Source organism: Rhea pennata, chromosome 6 (assembly GCF_028389875.1).
Source record: "Rhea pennata isolate bPtePen1 chromosome 6, bPtePen1.pri, whole genome shotgun sequence".
In the NCBI taxonomy this organism is placed as follows: domain Eukaryota; kingdom Metazoa; phylum Chordata; class Aves; order Rheiformes; family Rheidae; genus Rhea; species Rhea pennata.
Genome location: NC_084668.1, coordinates 2,283,159 through 2,302,492, shown reverse-complemented (window position 1 = coordinate 2,302,492; position 19,334 = coordinate 2,283,159). Strand labels below are relative to the sequence as shown.

At 45.7% G+C, this 19,334-nt stretch overlaps 1 protein-coding gene across 1 annotated transcript in view; it reads right to left on the bottom strand.

Annotated features, from left to right (window-relative positions):
- Window positions 1-19,334, bottom strand: part of NEB (nebulin) — a 135,896-nt gene that overhangs the window by 55,262 nt on the left and 61,300 nt on the right. Inside the window, exons 70-91 of the mRNA XM_062578819.1 lie at window positions 18,954-19,157; window positions 18,563-18,667; window positions 16,983-17,090; window positions 15,991-16,302; window positions 15,292-15,495; window positions 14,847-14,951; window positions 13,267-13,374; window positions 12,273-12,584; window positions 11,574-11,777; window positions 11,204-11,308; window positions 9,624-9,731; window positions 8,632-8,943; window positions 7,933-8,136; window positions 7,563-7,667; window positions 5,983-6,090; window positions 4,989-5,300; window positions 3,764-3,967; window positions 3,396-3,500; window positions 2,762-2,866; window positions 2,361-2,672; window positions 1,095-1,199; window positions 738-836 (exon numbers count right to left, since the gene is read on the bottom strand). Of these exons, the coding sequence (XP_062434803.1) occupies window positions 738-836; window positions 1,095-1,199; window positions 2,361-2,672; window positions 2,762-2,866; window positions 3,396-3,500; window positions 3,764-3,967; window positions 4,989-5,300; window positions 5,983-6,090; window positions 7,563-7,667; window positions 7,933-8,136; window positions 8,632-8,943; window positions 9,624-9,731; window positions 11,204-11,308; window positions 11,574-11,777; window positions 12,273-12,584; window positions 13,267-13,374; window positions 14,847-14,951; window positions 15,292-15,495; window positions 15,991-16,302; window positions 16,983-17,090; window positions 18,563-18,667; window positions 18,954-19,157 (3,846 nt within the window). The remainder of the gene's footprint in view (window positions 1-737; window positions 837-1,094; window positions 1,200-2,360; window positions 2,673-2,761; window positions 2,867-3,395; window positions 3,501-3,763; window positions 3,968-4,988; window positions 5,301-5,982; window positions 6,091-7,562; window positions 7,668-7,932; window positions 8,137-8,631; window positions 8,944-9,623; window positions 9,732-11,203; window positions 11,309-11,573; window positions 11,778-12,272; window positions 12,585-13,266; window positions 13,375-14,846; window positions 14,952-15,291; window positions 15,496-15,990; window positions 16,303-16,982; window positions 17,091-18,562; window positions 18,668-18,953; window positions 19,158-19,334) is intronic.

The window sequence follows — 19,334 nt, the reverse complement described above, 5'->3', positions numbered from 1 at the left end:
CACATGTTTGCATATGGTTGCATGGCAGCCTGTCTGCCGTTCATTTCAACTGTTTCATTGTCAGTGTCATCCTTTTACCAGCGTTTGCTTGACCTATTCTCCAGTGGGAAGCATACTGAAAATAAGAAGCACAACTCATGAACTGAGGGTGACTCATGTCATTTCATGCTCACAGGTCAGCTTCTCATATGCTAGCTTTCAAAAATATATTAAGAAGAGCAAGGTGACTGCACATCGGCTTTCCTCATGTTTACTGTAATACACTAGTAGCTAAAAAGTAGGTAAGCTCTTATTAGTATAAGTGAAAAGGGGTAAATGTTATGGTTGCCAGAGCAGGGGTAGCTATTTACTCACAGTCTTTCCTTGAAAAAAACACTAATAGACACCACTTATATTCACCAGCAAAGCTGAAAGATGATCATACTGACATCACTAAAATTCATCACGTTCTCGATGCTCATCAATGCTATCTACTAGGACTGAAAGAAAGGACTGGTCGCAGAACTAATGATGGCTTTTCACATGTCTAAGAGCAAAGCACTAGATGTTATTCCGCTTGAGGAGCTTCTTCTCTCATAAGCCATTGAGCTAACAGTGTCCTGTTCATCTTAATCACAGAATTCCCAAAGATCGCTCCAGAATTCCTTTGAATTATTTCTTTTTTTCATAATAATATAATCGTACCACATAAACATGCAGATTAAGTTAACAGCCTGGAAATACGCCAGCAGACTTACATCACTAAGAATTTCACCACTTTTCTTTGCTGTGATATAATCAACTCTGTCTGCCACTGGAGTAAATGGAAGAGTTTCAGCTTTTGTACGATACTTTTTCTGTACAAGAGAAAAAAATAAAATTACAATTAGATTATACTGGAGTACTTTATAGCTAACACAGCAATGCTGAATATAGAGAGAAAAAAACAAAGATTACATGAAAAGAAAGCTTCTCCATAAACAATGAACACAGTGAAAATATTGCAGTTATATTTTTTGTAATAAAATCAAATGAAATATTGATGTATTAAACCATGAAAAATACTTAAAATTAAGAATACCCTTGAGAAAATTTTACTGCTGAAAAACATTTACCTCATTCAAGAGATCTCCAGCATGTTTGACATGGTTGATTCCAACTGAATCATTTGGCAACCATCCAATTCCACGTAGCCATTCTAAATCAGATTTGTAAACAGCCTGGGAAGACAAAATAAAGAGTTCATGTTGTTAGCCACAATCCCCTGTACAATCCAGAAAGTTTTATAAATAATGACATTTACTTCCACTGCTTAAAGGGAAAGCAAGCCTTAAAATATCAGCACTATATCTAAATTTATCACATTTCAAACTTGCCAAAAAATAATAGTGGTACATAGAATCATAGAATCAGTAAGGTTGGAAGGGACCTCTGGAGATCATCTAGTCCAACGTCCTTGCTCAAGCAGGGTCACCTAGAGCATGGTAGACAGGGTTGCATCCAGGTGGGCCTTGAACATCTCCAGAGAGGGAGACTCCACAACCTCTCTGGGCAACCTGTTCCAGTGCTCTCTCACTCCCACAGTGAAGAAATTCCCCCTCACATTCAGGCAGAACTTCCTGTGGTTCAGTTTCTGCCCATTGCCTCCTGGCCTGTCACACGGGGCAACTGAAAAGAGTTTGGCCCCGTCCCCTTGACACCCTCCCATCAGGTACTTATACACAATGATAAGATCCCCCCTCAGTTTTTGCTTCCCCGGGCTGAAGAGGCCCAGCTCTTACAGCCGTTCCTCAGAGGGCAGATGCTCCAGCCCTCTGATCATCTTCACAGTCCTACACTGGACTCTCTCCGGTACCTTCATGTCTCTCTTGTCCTAGGGAGCCCAGAACTGGACACAGTTCTCAAGATGAGGCCTCACCAGGGCTGAGGAGATGGGCACACTGGCAGCACTCTTCCTAATGCAACCCAGGAGACCATTGGCCTTCTTGGCCACAAGGGCACATTGCTGGCTCGTGGTCAATCTGTAATCCACCAGCACTCCCAGGTCTTTCTCTGCAGAGCTGCTCTCCAGCAGGTCAGCCCCCAGCTTGTACTGGTGCCTAGGGTTATTTTTCCCTAGGTGCAGGACTCTGCACTTGCCCTTGTTGAACCTCAGGAGGTTTCTCTCTGTCCAGGTCTCTCTGAATGGCAGCATAGCCCTCAGGTGTATCAGCCACTCCTCCCAGCTTGGTAAGATCAGCATACTATCCATTCTTAACAAAAGGCAAAGCCAACTCTTACTGAATTCAACAGAAGATTCTAACTGACTTTAGTTAGCTCTAAAGCAGACCAATAAGAGACAAGAAAGTAGTAAAATAAACTACGAATTTGTGTTAACTTACATCACTCTGAAGATCGTAGGCTTTCCTAGCATGTATGATATCATTCTGATCTGGAAGACAGATCCACTGATGCAAGTAATGACGGTAATCAACATCACTGACTAAGGATTGACCATGCTTGGCTGACAGAATGGATAACATATCAGCTGGCAGGTGGCACTGTGCCTTCCATTTGGCAAAGTGCTTCTTGTACTCTAGTTCACTTTGAACCTTGCCTATGCCAAGGGCAAACCGCATTCTCGTATCTGCTTTGGCATTCGGAACTCCAACATAATGTCCTTTCTGTTTCTCATGATCCAGTTTGTATTTATACTGGGGTAAAGAACAAAGATCACCAATAGTTATCATGAAATCGCTCTACGGAAGCATGTGAAGAGCTAAATGCCTCTTTTTGCACTTACATCACTAGCAATTTCCCTGGAAGCTTTGGCTGCCTTGATGGGGATTGCATCTGCTCTCAAATCACAACTCATTTTCAACTCATCCCAAGCTTCCTTGTACAGTTTCTGAAAAGACAGGAAAATGTCAGACATATGCTTAATGATCCTCTGACATTTGCCATTAAAAGAACACACGGTTTACTGCCATTTGCTTGTGGAAATACCATGTGAGTTTTTTTGTGTGTTATTCCTGCTCCCTGCCATAAATGTTGCTGTAAATCTTACTGCTTTTCAAACATGTCCTGTACTTGTAACACAAGTTTTGCAACCTATACTGCACAGAAGGTGTTTGTAAAGTTTAGTAAATATTTATATGCCTTAGATTCTCTTATTTTTCAACAAAATATTATCTCAATAATGCATTATATTAATCATTTTTAAATACCTGAATGCAAGCATTTATTTAAAAATGTCTAAAGTACTGTGAAAATGCTGAGCACAGGGATAGAAATGCTGCAAGCCCTGTTTGAGGATTGACTTCAATGATCCACATGACTTAATCTACAAGTTTGTAAATCATTTCTTAGGAAGTTAAAATTCACAGGATATCATTCCTATTTTATAAAAATGTAAGAAATAAAAATGATAAACATACCTGGCTATAATTAAGAGCATTAGTCTTGGCTAGGTTGATTGCAGGTGTGTCTGACGTCATATGTATCATAGTCTTGTCCTTTTCCCATGCTTCTTTGTATTTTGGCTGTTAAAAGAATATAGAATTGTTAAAATTCTATATATACAATATACAATATATATTGTAAATATAGAATTAATTCTACTTGTCAATATTATAAAATTCTATAAATCCCTCCTGAATTATTGTCTCTAAAAAATAAAATGTCTAGACAAACACTAAATTTGTCTTAAAATACAGCTGACTGATCTTCTATTTCAGCAGTGAGATTTCTCCTTAGTTATTTATAGTGCTAAAAATGATGAAAAACTTAAAATGTTGTTACGTACAACGCTGACTTGTTCAGCATTAACTTTAGCTTGAAGAACATCTGGAGAATCAACAACACTGGTATATTTCAGGCTTTCTATAGGTGTACGGTACACATTGTCACTCAGGAGATCCTGGGCATGCTTTACTCTCTTTACATCAGGAGAATCATTTGGCAACCAGCCAATTCCACGGAGCCATTCCAGATCTGATTTATAGACAACCTGTATCAGAGATAGTTAAAAAGAAATAATATTTTGTTTAATTTTATTTTGTTTTGACTGTCTTAATTATTTTAAACCGTACTAAGTGTCCTAGAAAATGCCACATCAGCTGGAGCTAAAATACTTTTTATATAAAAGGAATTTGTGTCAGTGTCATAAGTAAAATGCAACCTGGGAAACAGATTTTAAATAGTTTGTTTCTTAAACATTTTAAACCTTATGAAGTTTAACAGAGGGGGAAACAACTAAATAGAATGGCTGTTAAAAACAGTAAGAGGAGGGTTAAGATCTTAAAAGAGACTTCTTTCAAGAAGTCTCATTTCCCTATTTACTTAAGCGATTTATGAATCCAAATATCAAAACAAGCTGCCCATCAAAAAGTATGACAAAAAGGAGAAAAAGAATGGTATGGAGAAAATGGGGACTAGAGGCACACAGCATACCACCTAAACTAATACCAAGACATATTATTTAAATTTCAATCAAGCAAAAGCTTCAAGGAACATTAATCTCACACTCTACATCCAAATTGGAAAAAGAGGATAATTGATTATAGACTGTTAAACAGCAAAGTCAAGAACGGAAATCAGCTGCACTGACTCCTACTTCCATGATATCAGCCTCTTCAACAGCTGAACCTGCTTTCTTACACAGCTTTCTTTATCATTAAATAGATTTCCAAGGGGACTTTCATATAAGGTGTAATAAAAGCTATTAGAATCCAAAGACAAAACAAATTGCTGTATCATAAGTCCCATCAATACAGACAAATCCTTCATCATCTCCAAATCACAGCTCTCCAAAAGCATACAGTAAAACACTAGATATCAACATGAAACTTTCCAGAACTCACAAAAAGCATACTCATTGAAAAAAAGAAAAAAATTCGAAAAACCAAATAAAGTCAAGATAGTTAATATAAATCCTTTAGGACTCAATAATAAAAAAAACATCTAAAGGAGAATATAATACTTTAAAGAGATAAAATAGTAGTAATTTCCATATCTCTACATATACGCACATCGCTCTGCAGGTCGTAGGCCTTCCTTGCTTGGATCACATCATTCTGGTCAGGCAAACACGTCCACTCGTGGAGGTAATGCCGGTAGTCAACATCACTGACCAGCGTCTGGCACTCCTTGGCTGCCCGCACAGCCATCATATCGACCGGTATGTGGACCCGGGACTTTGAATCGTGGTATGCCTTCCGGTAGATTCGGTCGTTCTGCATCATCATCACACGCGCGGCCCACGACAGTTTGGGATCCTCCTTGGCGGTTCGGCACCCAATGTAGTGCCCCTTCTGTTTCTCGTGGGTTTCTTTGTACTTGTACTGATGAAAGTGAAAAGAAAGCGGATAGCCACACGCTTCCCATCTAAACATGGGTGACAAATAAAGGGCCTTGGGGTTCTGCGCTTGCCAGCCCTTTCAACCGATTTCCCGGAGGTAACTGGCTCAACACAGGCAAAGCTCAGGTCCACCCAACGTGCAGTCACTCAAGGACCCCCAAAAAAGACACCCAGATCATCAGCGGCTCCTGGAAAGTACGGCCGGCTTCCCCTAAGACTTGCAAACAGTGAAGAAAGGCACTGAAGCGGACGCCTGTGCACACTGTAAGATCACTCTGAGCACCAGGCACACTTCACACTTTTACAGAGTCTATGTTTAACAGCAGAGATTATGAGAACTGCTATTTGTTCAGCAGCAGCAGCCGCCACTATTGTGCACCCACTAAAATCGGCTTTAGATAATCGCTGGTGTCTGACAGTTAAAACGGCTTGTTACCTAGAGCTCCTAGCAAGCTCACAAAGACATCACACACCATCCTATTCACAGAGCACTTACCAAGAGGCAATTTCAAGGTGCAGAAAGGCACAGAACGCACCACAGAGTTTCAACACAACACAGAGGCACACAACACTGTACTGCTTCCAGCTGAACTGAACTTCTCAGTTCTGCTGTGCTTGACACACAAAGAGACAGACAGAGCAAAGACTTTACAGGAAGACCGTACCTCACTAGCAATGTCTCTGGAAGCCTTGGCATGCTTGATGGGAATGGCATCGGCTCGTATGTCATAGCTTTTCGCCTTGGCCTCCTCCCAGGCCTTCTGATAATGTTTCTGTAACCAAAATTAATCACCCATTTTACACTCAGTCAGGACACTGGAATAGTCTTTTGTTTTCTTTTCTTTTTGTTTCTTAAAGCCCACTGCCTTGTGGCTTTACTGCTCATATGCCTTGTTTGCCCCCCATAACTATGAGGGTTACAGAAATGAGTCTCACCGGACTCTTCACAACAAATTCATGGCTCACAAATTCACAGAGCCTCAAAACCCAAAACATAAAAGAATGCCTGGAGCATCCCTCAAAAGGTGACACAACACCCCACAAAGCAACCACTGCTGACCATGTGCACTAATTCACCATTTACGCCTCCAATGGGCAACCTGAACAAGGCAGCTGTGCACCTACATGCCCCCACACCTGTGAATTCAGCAACACCTTGCAACAGTCAGAAGTGCTGATCACTCACACCTAGCTGCACAGTCTGAGCTACCGAAGCAAAACACCTGCTCTAACTGACAACAAGCAGCCAAAACCCACGGAGCTACAAAGCCTGCACACGGCCACTAGAGAGGCCCTCTTCCTTTACTGGTCCTTTTCCAGTCCTACCAAGAAACTGAGGGCAGGCACAGAGCCTCAGTCGGTCTCTGAGACTGACAGAAAACAAAAGTGCCCCTCTGGCACTGGTATTTACGTCTTTACGGCCAAAGACACCCAATGGATCTCGGACTTCATGCCCAGGGACACGAGGGCTAACTTTTTAGTGGCATCTGACCCACAGAAGCCCGGATAGCCTGGCCGGAAGTTGGCATTACTACAACTGTGCAAACGACAAATAGCACGGCACATTTGAGACTTTGAGAGATCAGCACAGAAGGCTGTCACATGTTGGACCATAAGAACTTAAAGAGAAACAATCAAAGTGTGGAAAAGGGAAAAACAGGGAAAACGAAATGTTTGCTGCAACACCACTTGAAACGTTTCACTTCCAATTTGACCACACCAAGCACTCTTGAAAAGTATCTTGCTTGAAAAGTATCTAGCAAGTCAGGTGGAATTACACGCTGAACTCTCCCACCTTGCTTACAAGTGCACAATCTATTGAGCAGAGACAGGCGATGCTGGGATTCACTCCCTCAGGAATCTGCGCCATCTACAACAAGAGGCAGCGCGGAGGTGCGAACACCGTCCCGTCAAGCGCCCAGCATCACCGCTGGCATACGGGCGAGCAATCCCATCCACTTCAAACTCGCACTGTGTGCAAAGCAATAGGCTATCACGGACCCGACAGAGCAACACATCTGGCTGCTTTGCTTAATGAACACCCGGTTCATTAACAATATGCTTAATCTGTGCTTAAAGAAGCCTTAAATGCAATCTATGCTCGACAATACAACCACGTCAGCAAGCAGGACCAGTAAACCACCATTTACAGCCAAATCCAAGAGAGGACAGGCCAGAAGATGCAAGAGTAATTGGGACACTCTTCATTAAACAACGCTTCACGTGAATAATGTCATTCTCTTACATTGCTGATGTTCTGAGCGTTAACTTTGGATTGCAGCAATACAGGCGTGTCAGAAGGCATGGAGATCTGCGTCTTATCTCTGTCCCAGGCCTCATGGTACAGGTGCTAAGGAGAAAGGAAGCATAATGACATTTCATCAGTGGCGGAACACTCCAGAAAACCCCTCCACGTGCAGGAACATTGTGGTAATGCCAATCTGCATTAGTTTCAAATGAAACATTCTCACACTAAAGGCTAGCTTGTTTATTATTCTTCCGTATCATGCATTCAACAGAACTGTAGGCTCTACCCCAAAAGAGAAGGAGAAGGAGAAGAAGGAGAAGGAGGAGGTCACCACAAAAAAACAAAGGTATATGAAAAGTAAGCTTACGTCACTGATCTGCAAAGCATTGATCTTAGCCTGGACAACATCTGGCGTGTCAGTTATGCTGGTGAATTTCAGCTCCTCTGGCCGTGTGCGATACAACCTCTCACTCAGGAGCTCCTGGGCTCTCTTTGCTTTAACCACGTCCACAGAACCTTCTGTCAACCAGCCAATGCCACGCAACCATTCCAGGTCGGACTTGTACAGGTTCTACAAACAAACCAAGGGTTACTGCAATCGCAGCAAGACCGGCAGGCCCACGCAGCTCCTGTACAAGGCTTTCCCCAAGCGGCTGCTCCCAAAGTCATGCAGCAAGCAGGCAATACTTACACTGGTGGATCGGGCCCTTTGCCTGCTCTCCTACACCCCCCATTTGCACAGCAACGAAATCAATGCTGCTTTGAAAATACACCCCACATGCAAATATGCGTTGGAATTCTGCAAGTTACACACCTTTCTAAAGACCAAAACCACATTTCAAACATACGTTTCACTTTTATGGGAACCGCCCAAAATACCTCTGGCCCCCATGCTGCAAACACTACAGATTTGGAAGGGACTGCACATGTGAATTAAATAAATAAATAAATACCAGAACCGATGGCAGGGATATGAACAAATGTTTGAAAGGATATCGGCCCACTCGCAAGCAAGCAGCCGCTCACACGCGTGCCTTTAAGCCTTGGTACAGTCACTCTCACTCACATCGCTCTGCAGGTCGTAGGCCTTCCTTGCTTGGATCACATCATTCTGGTCAGGCAAACACGTCCACTCGTGGAGGTAATGCCGGTAGTCAACATCACTGACCAGCGTCTGGCACTCCTTGGCTGCCCGCACAGCCATCATATCGACCGGTATGTGGACCCGGGACTTTGAATCGTGGTATGCCTTCCGGTAGATTCGGTCGTTCTGCATCATCATCACACGCGCGGCCCACGACAGTTTGGGATCCTCCTTGGCGGTTCGGCACCCAATGTAGTGCCCCTTCTGTTTCTCGTGGGTTTCTTTGTACTTGTACTGATGAAAGTGAAAAGAAAGCGGATAGCCACACGCTTCCCATCTAAACATGGGTGACAAATAAAGGGCCTTGGGGTTCTGCGCTTGCCAGCCCTTTCAACCGATTTCCCGGAGGTAACTGGCTCAACACAGGCAAAGCTCAGGTCCACCCAACGTGCAGTCACTCAAGGACCCCCAAAAAAGACACCCAGATCATCAGCGGCTCCTGGAAAGTACGGCCGGCTTCCCTTAAGACTTGCAAACAGTGAAGAAAGGCACTGAAGCGGACGCCTGTGCACACTGTAAGATCACTCTGAGCACCAGGCACACTTCACACTTTTACAGAGTCTATGTTTAACAGCAGAGATTATGAGAACTGCTATTTGTTCAGCAGCAGCAGCCGCCACTATTGTGCACCCACTAAAATCGGCTTTAGATAATCGCTGGTGTCTGACAGTTAAAACGGCTTGTTACCTAGAGCTCCTAGCAAGCTCACAGACATCACACACCATCCGATTCACAGAGCACTTACCAAGAGGCAATTTCAAGGTGCAGAAAGGCACAGAACGCACCACAGAGTTTCAACACAACACAGAGGCACACAACACTGTACTGCTTCCAGCTGAACTGAACTTCTCAGTTCTGCTGTGCTTGACACACAAAGAGACAGACAGAGCAAAGACTTTACAGGAAGACCGTACCTCACTAGCAATGTCTCTGGAAGCCTTGGCATGCTTGATGGGAATGGCATCGGCTCGTATGTCATAGCTTTTCGCCTTGGCCTCCTCCCAGGCCTTCTGATAATGTTTCTGTAACCAAAATTAATCACCCATTTTACACTCAGTCAGGACACTGGAATAGTCTTTTGTTTTCTTTTCTTTTTGTTTCTTAAAGCCCACTGCCTTGTGGCTTTACTGCTCATATGCCTTGTTTGCCCCCCATAACTATGAGGGTTACAGAAATGAGTCTCACCGGACTCTTCACAACAAATTCATGGCTCACAAATTCACAGAGCCTCAAAACCCAAAACATAAAAGAATGCCTGGAGCATCCCTCAAAAGGTGACACAACACCCCACAAAGCAACCACTGCTGACCATGTGCACTAATTCACCATTTACGCCTCCAATGGGCAACCTGAACAAGGCAGCTGTGCACCTACATGCCCCCACACCTGTGAATTCAGCAACACCTTGCAACAGTCAGAAGTGCTGATCACTCACACCTAGCTGCACAGTCTGAGCTACCGAAGCAAAACACCTGCTCTAACTGACAACAAGCAGCCAAAACCCACGGAGCTACAAAGCCTGCACACGGCCACTAGAGAGGCCCTCTTCCTTTACTGGTCCTTTTCCAGTCCTACCAAGAAACTGAGGGCAGGCACAGAGCCTCAGTCGGTCTCTGAGACTGACAGAAAACAAAAGTGCCCCTCTGGCACTGGTATTTACGTCTTTACGGCCAAAGACACCCAATGGATCTCGGACTTCATGCCCAGGGACACGAGGGCTAACTTTTTAGTGGCATCTGACCCACAGAAGCCCGGATAGCCTGGCCGGAAGTTGGCATTACTACAACTGTGCAAACGACAAATAGCACGGCACATTTGAGACTTTGAGAGATCAGCACAGAAGGCTGTCACATGTTGGACCATAAGAACTTAAAGAGAAACAATCAAAGTGTGGAAAAGGGAAAAACAGGGAAAACGAAATGTTTGCTGCAACACCACTTGAAACGTTTCACTTCCAATTTGACCACACCAAGCACTCTTGAAAAGTATCTTGCTTGAAAAGTATCTAGCAAGTCAGGTGGAATTACACGCTGAACTCTCCCACCTTGCTTACAAGTGCACAATCTATTGAGCAGAGACAGGCGATGCTGGGATTCACTCCCTCAGGAATCTGCGCCATCTACAACAAGAGGCAGCGCGGAGGTGCGAACACCGTCCCGTCAAGCGCCCAGCATCACCGCTGGCATACGGGCGAGCAATCCCATCCACTTCAAACTCGCACTGTGTGCAAAGCAATAGGCTATCACGGACCCGACAGAGCAACACATCTGGCTGCTTTGCTTAATGAACACCCGGTTCATTAACAATATGCTTAATCTGTGCTTAAAGAAGCCTTAAATGCAATCTATGCTCGACAATACAACCACGTCAGCAAGCAGGACCAGTAAACCACCATTTACAGCCAAATCCAAGAGAGGACAGGCCAGAAGATGCAAGAGTAATTGGGACACTCTTCATTAAACAACGCTTCACGTGAATAATGTCATTCTCTTACATTGCTGATGTTCTGAGCGTTAACTTTGGATTGCAGCAATACAGGCGTGTCAGAAGGCATGGAGATCTGCGTCTTATCTCTGTCCCAGGCCTCATGGTACAGGTGCTAAGGTGAAAGGAAGCATAATGACATTTCATCAGTGGCGGAACACTCCAGAAAACCCCTCCACGTGCAGGAACATTGTGGTAATGCCAATCTGCATTAGTTTCAAATGAAACATTCTCACACTAAAGGCTAGCTTGTTTATTATTCTTCCGTATCATGCATTCAACAGAACTGTAGGCTCTACCCCAAAAGAGAAGGAGAAGGAGAAGAAGGAGAAGGAGGAGGTCACCACAAAAAAACAAAGGTATATGAAAAGTAAGCTTACGTCACTGATCTGCAAAGCATTGATCTTAGCCTGGACAACATCTGGCGTGTCAGTTATGCTGGTGAATTTCAGCTCCTCTGGCCGTGTGCGATACAACCTCTCACTCAGGAGCTCCTGGGCTCTCTTTGCTTTAACCACGTCCACAGAACCTTCTGTCAACCAGCCAATGCCACGCAACCATTCCAGGTCGGACTTGTACAGGTTCTACAAACAAACCAAGGGTTACTGCAATCGCAGCAAGACCGGCAGGCCCACGCAGCTCCTGTACAAGGCTTTCCCCAAGCGGCTGCTCCCAAAGTCATGCAGCAAGCAGGCAATACTTACACTGGTGGATCGGGCCCTTTGCCTGCTCTCCTACACCCCCCATTTGCACAGCAACGAAATCAATGCTGCTTTGAAAATACACCCCACATGCAAATATGCGTTGGAATTCTGCAAGTTACACACCTTTCTAAAGACCAAAACCACATTTCAAACATACGTTTCACTTTTATGGGAACCGCCCAAAATACCTCTGGCCCCCATGCTGCAAACACTACAGATTTGGAAGGGACTGCACATGTGAATTAAATAAATAAATAAATACCAGAACCGATGGCAGGGATATGAACAAATGTTTGAAAGGATATCGGCCCACTCGCAAGCAAGCAGCCGCTCACACGCGTGCCTTTAAGCCTTGGTACAGTCACTCTCACTCACATCGCTCTGCAGGTCGTAGGCCTTCCTTGCTTGGATCACATCATTCTGGTCAGGCAAACACGTCCACTCGTGGAGGTAATGCCGGTAGTCAACATCACTGACCAGCGTCTGGCACTCCTTGGCTGCCCGCACAGCCATCATATCGACCGGTATGTGGACCCGGGACTTTGAATCGTGGTATGCCTTCCGGTAGATTCGGTCGTTCTGCATCATCATCACATGCGCGGCCCACGACAGTTTGGGATCCTCCTTGGCGGTTCGGCACCCAATGTAGTGCCCCTTCTGTTTCTCGTGGGTTTCTTTGTACTTGTACTGATGAAAGTGAAAAGAAAGCGGATAGCCACACGCTTCCCATCTAAACATGGGTGACAAATAAAGGGCCTTGGGGTTCTGCGCTTGCCAGCCCTTTCAACCGATTTCCCGGAGGTAACTGGCTCAACACAGGCAAAGCTCAGGTCCACCCAACGTGCAGTCACTCAAGGACCCCCAAAAAAGACACCCAGATCATCAGCGGCTCCTGGAAAGTACGGCCGGCTTCCCCTAAGACTTGCAAACAGTGAAGAAAGGCACTGAAGCGGACGCCTGTGCACACTGTAAGATCACTCTGAGCACCAGGCACACTTCACACTTTTACAGAGTCTATGTTTAACAGCAGAGATTATGAGAACTGCTATTTGTTCAGCAGCAGCAGCCGCCACTATTGTGCACCCACTAAAATCGGCTTTAGATAATCGCTGGTGTCTGACAGTTAAAACGGCTTGTTACCTAGAGCTCCTAGCAAGCTCACAAAGACATCACACACCATCCGATTCACAGAGCACTTACCAAGAGGCAATTTCAAGGTGCAGAAAGGCACAGAACGCACCACAGAGTTTCAACACAACACAGAGGCACACAACACTGTACTGCTTCCAGCTGAACTGAACTTCTCAGTTCTGCTGTGCTTGACACACAAAGAGACAGACAGAGCAAAGACTTTACAGGAAGACCGTACCTCACTAGCAATGTCTCTGGAAGCCTTGGCATGCTTGATGGGAATGGCATCGGCTCGTATGTCATAGCTTTTCGCCTTGGCCTCCTCCCAGGCCTTCTGATAATGTTTCTGTAACCAAAATTAATCACCCATTTTACACTCAGTCAGGACACTGGAATAGTCTTTTGTTTTCTTTTCTTTTTGTTTCTTAAAGCCCACTGCCTTGTGGCTTTACTGCTCATATGCCTTGTTTGCCCCCCATAACTATAAGGGTTACAGAAATGAGTCTCACCGGACTCTTCACAACAAATTCATGGCTCACAAATTCACAGAGCCTCAAAACCCAAAACATAAAAGAATGCCTGGAGCATCCCTCAAAAGGTGACACAACACCCCACAAAGCAACCACTGCTGACCATGTGCACTAATTCACCATTTACGCCTCCAATGGGCAACCTGAACAAGGCAGCTGTGCACCTACATGCCCCCACACCTGTGAATTCAGCAACACCTTGCAACAGTCAGAAGTGCTGATCACTCACACCTAGCTGCACAGTCTGAGCTACCGAAGCAAAACACCTGCTCTAACTGACAACAAGCAGCCAAAACCCACGGAGCTACAAAGCCTGCACACGGCCACTAGAGAGGCCCTCTTCCTTTACTGGTCCTTTTCCAGTCCTACCAAGAAACTGAGGGCAGGCACAGAGCCTCAGTCGGTCTCTGAGACTGACAGAAAACAAAAGTGCCCCTCTGGCACTGGTATTTACGTCTTTACGGCCAAAGACACCCAATGGATCTCGGACTTCATGCCCAGGGACACGAGGGCTAACTTTTTAGTGGCATCTGACCCACAGAAGCCCGGATAGCCTGGCCGGAAGTTGGCATTACTACAACTGTGCAAACGACAAATAGCACGGCACATTTGAGACTTTGAGAGATCAGCACAGAAGGCTGTCACATGTTGGACCATAAGAACTTAAAGAGAAACAATCAAAGTGTGGAAAAGGGAAAAACAGGGAAAACGAAATGTTTGCTGCAACACCACTTGAAACGTTTCACTTCCAATTTGACCACACCAAGCACTCTTGAAAAGTATCTTGCTTGAAAAGTATCTAGCAAGTCAGGTGGAATTACACGCTGAACTCTCCCACCTTGCTTACAAGTGCACAATCTATTGAGCAGAGACAGGCGACGCTGGGATTCACTCCCTCAGGAATCTGCGCCATCTACAACAAGAGGCAGCGCGGAGGTGCGAACACCGTCCCGTCAAGCGCCCAGCATCACCGCTGGCATACGGGCGAGCAATCCCATCCACTTCAAACTCGCACTGTGTGCAAAGCAATAGGCTATCACAGACCCGACAGAGCAACACATCTGGCTGCTTTGCTTAACGAACACCCAGTTCATTAACAATATGCTTAATCTGTGCTTAAAGAAGCCTTAAGTGCAATCTATGCTTGACAATACAACCACGTCAGCAAGCAGGACCAGTAAACCACCATTTACAGCCAAATCCAAGAGAGGACAGGCCAGAAGATGCAAGAGTAATTGGGACACTCTTCATTAAACAACGCTTCACGTGAATAATGTCATTCTCTTACATTGCTGATGTTCTGAGCGTTAACTTTGGATTGCAGCAATACAGGTGTGTCAGAAGGCATGGAGATCTGCGTCTTATCTCTGTCCCAGGCCTCATGGTACAGATGCTAAGGAGAAAGGAAGCATAATGATATTTCATCAGTGGCAGAACACTCCAGAAAACCCCTCCACGTGCAGGAACATTGTGGTAATGCCAATCTGCATTAGTTTCAAATGAAACATTCTCACACTAAAGGCTAGCTTGTTTATTATTCTTCCGTATCACGCATTCAACAGAACTGTAGGCTATACCCCAAAAGAGAAAGAGAAGAAGGAGAAGGAGGAGAAGGAGGAGAAGGAGGAGAAGGAGGAGAAGGAGGAGAAGGAGGAGAAGGAGGAGAAGGAGGAGAAGGAGGAGGAGGAGGAGGTCACCACAAAAAAACAAAGGTATATGAAAAGTAAGCTTACGTCACTGATCTGCAAAGCATTGATCTTAGCCTGGACAACATCTGGCGTGTCAGTTATGCTGGTGAATTTCAGCTCCTCTGGCCGTGTGCGATACAACCTCTCACTCAGGAGCTCCTGGGCTCTCTTTGCTTTAACCACGTCCACAGAACCTTCTGTCAACCAGCCAATGCCACGCAACCATTCCAGGTCGGACTTGTACAGGTTCTACAAACAAACCAAGGGTTACTGCAATCGCAGCAAGACCGGCAGGCCCACGCAGCTCCTGTACAAGGCTTTCCCCAAGCGGCTGCTCCCAAAGTCATGCAGCAAGCAGGCAATACTTACACTGGTGGATCGGGCCCTTTGCCTGCTCTCCTACACCCCCCATTTGCACAGCAACGAAATCAATGCTGCTTTGAAAATACACCCCACATGCAAATATGCGTTGGAATTCTGCAAGTTACACACCTTTCTAAAGACCAAAACCACATTTCAAACATACGTTTCACTTTTATGGGAACCGCCCAAAATACCTCTGGCCCCCATGCTGCAAACACTACAGATTTGGAAGGGACTGCACATGTGAATTAAATAAATAAATAAATACCAGAACCGATGGCAGGGATATGAACAAATGTTTGAAAGGATATCGGCCCACTCGCAAGCAAGCAGCCGCTCACACGCGTGCCTTTAAGCCTTGGTACAGTCACTCTCACTCACATCGCTCTGCAGGTCGTAGGCCTTCCTTGCTTGGATCACATCATTCTGGTCAGGCAAACACGTCCACTCGTGGAGGTAATGCCGGTAGTCAACATCACTGACCAGCGTCTGGCACTCCTTGGCTGCCCGCACAGCCATCATATCGACCGGTATGTGGACCCGGGACTTTGAATCGTGGTATGCCTTCCGGTAGATTCGGTCGTTCTGCATCATCATCACACGCGCGGCCCACGACAGTTTGGGATCCTCCTTGGCGGTTCGGCACCCAATGTAGTGCCCCTTCTGTTTCTCGTGGGTTTCTTTGTACTTGTACTGATGAAAGTGAAAAGAAAGCGGATAGCCACACGCTTCCCATCTAAACATGGGTGACAAATAAAGGGCCTTGGGGTTCTGCGCTTGCCAGCCCTTTCAACCGATTTCCCGGAGGTAACTGGCTCAACACAGGCAAAGCTCAGGTCCACCCAACGTGCAGTCACTCAAGGACCCCCAAAAAAGACACCCAGATCATCAGCGGCTCCTGGAAAGTACGGCCGGCTTCCCTTAAGACTTGCAAACAGTGAAGAAAGGCACTGAAGCGGACGCCTGTGCACACTGTAAGATCACTGAGCACCAGGCACACTTCACACTTTTACAGAGTCTATGTTTAACAGCAGAGATTATGAGAACTGCTATTTGTTCAGCAGCAGCAGCCGCCACTATTGTGCACCCACTAAAATCGGCTTTAGATAATCGCTGGTGTCTGACAGTTAAAACGGCTTGTTACCTAGAGCTCCTAGCAAGCTCACAAAGACATCACACACCATCCTATTCACAGAGCACTTACCAAGAGGCAATTTCAAGGTGCAGAAAGGCACAGAACGCACCACAGAGTTTCAACACAACACAGAGGCACACAACACTGTACTGCTTCCAGCTGAACTGAACTTCTCAGTTCTGCTGTGCTTGACACACAAAGAGACAGACAGAGCAAAGACTTTACAGGAAGACCGTACCTCACTAGCAATGTCTCTGGAAGCCTTGGCATGCTTGATGGGAATGGCATCGGCTCGTATGTCATAGCTTTTCGCCTTGGCCTCCTCCCAGGCCTTCTGATAATGTTTCTGTAACCAAAATTAATCACCCATTTTACACTCAGTCAGGACACTGGAATAGTCTTTTGTTTTCTTTTCTTTTTGTTTCTTAAAGCCCATTGCCTTGTGGCTTTACTGCTCATATGCCTTGTTTGCCCCCCATAACTACGAGGGTTACAGAAATGAGTCTCACCGGACTCTTCACAACAAATTCATGGCTCACAAATTCACAGAGCCTCAAAACCCAAAACATAAAAGAATGCCTGGAGCATCCCTCAAAAGGTGACACAACACCCCACAAAGCAACCACTGCTGACCATGTGTACTAATTCACCATTTACGCCTCCAATGGGCAACCTGAACAAGGCAGCTGTGCACCTACATGCCCCCACACCTGTGAATTCAGCAACACCTTGCAACAGTCAGAAGTGCTGATCACTCACACCTAGCTGCACAGTCTGAGCTACCGAAGCAAAACACCTGCTCTAACTGACAACAAGCAGCCAAAACCCACGGAGCTACAAAGCCTGCACACGGCCACTAGAGAGGCCCTCTTCCTTTACTGGTCCTTTTCCAGTCCTACCAAGAAACTGAGGGCAGGCACAGAGCCTCAGTCGGTCTCTGAGACTGACAGAAAACAAAAGTGCCCCTCTGGCACTGGTATTTACGTCTTTACGGCCAAAGACACCCAATGGATCTCGGACTTCATGCCCAGGGACACGAGGGCTAACTTTTTAGTGGCATCTGACCCACAGAAGCCCGGATAGCCTGGCCGGAAGTTGGCATTACTACAACTGTGCAAACGACAAATAGCACGGCACATTTGAGACTTTGAGAGATCAGCACAGAAGGCTGTCACATGTTGGACCATAAGAACTTAAAGAGAAACAATCAAAGTGTGGAAAAGGGAAAAACAGGGAAAACGAAATGTTTGCTGCAACACCACTTGAAACGTTTCACTTCCAATTTGACCACACCAAGCACTCTTGAAAAGTATCTTGCTTGAAAAGTATCTAGCAAGTCAGGTGGAATTACACGCTGAACTCTCCCACCTTGCTTACAAGTGCACAATCTATTGAGCAGAGACAGGCGACGCTGGGATTCACTCCCTCAGGAATCTGCGCCATCTACAACAAGAGGCAGCGCGGAGGTGCGAACACCGTCCCGTCAAGCGCCCAGCATCACCGCTGGCATACGGGCGAGCAATCCCATCCACTTCAAACTCGCACTGTGTGCAAAGCAATAGGCTATCACGGACCCGACAGAGCAACACATCTGGCTGCTTTGCTTAATGAACACCCGGTTCATTAACAATATGCTTAATCTGTGCTTAAAGAAGCCTTAAGTGCAATCTATGCTTGACAATACAACCACGTCAGCAAGCAGGACCAGTAAACCACCATTTACAGCCAAATCCAAGAGAGGACAGGCCAGAAGATGCAAGAGTAATTGGGACACTCTTCATTAAACAACGCTTCACGTGAATAATGTCATTCTCTTACATTGCTGATGTTCTGAGCGTTAACTTTGGATTGCAGCAATACAGGTGTGTCAGAAGGCATGGAGATCTGCGTCTTATCTCTGTCCCAGGCCTCATGGTACAGGTGCTAAGGAGAAAGGAAGCATAATGATATTTCATCAGTGGCAGAACACTCCAGAAAACCCCTCCACGTGCAGGAACATTGTGGTAATGCCAATCTGCATTAGTTTCAAATGAAACATTCTCACACTAAAGGCTAGCTTGTTTATTATTCTTCCGTATCATGCATTCAACAGAACTGTAGGCTCTACCCCAAAAGAGAAGGAGAAGAAGGAGAAGGAGGAGAAGGAGGAGAAGGAGGAGGAGGAGGAGGTCACCACAAAAAAACAAAGGTATATGAAAAGTAAGCTTACGTCACTGATCTGCAAAGCATTGATCTTAGCCTGGACAACATCTGGCGTGTCAGTTATGCTGGTGAATTTCAGCTCCTCTGGCCGTGTGCGATACAACCTCTCACTCAGGAGCTCCTGGGCTCTCTTTGCTTTAACCACGTCCACAGAACCTTCTGTCAACCAGCCAATGCCACGCAACCATTCCAGGTCGGACTTGTACAGGTTCTACAAACAAACCAAGGGTTACTGCAATCGCAGCAAGACCGGCAGGCCCACGCAGCTCCTGTACAAGGCTTTCCCCAAGCGGCTGCTCCCAAAGTCATGCAGCAAGCAGGCAATACTTACACTGGTGGATCGGGCCCTTTGCCTGCTCTCCTACACCCCCCATTTGCACAGCAACGA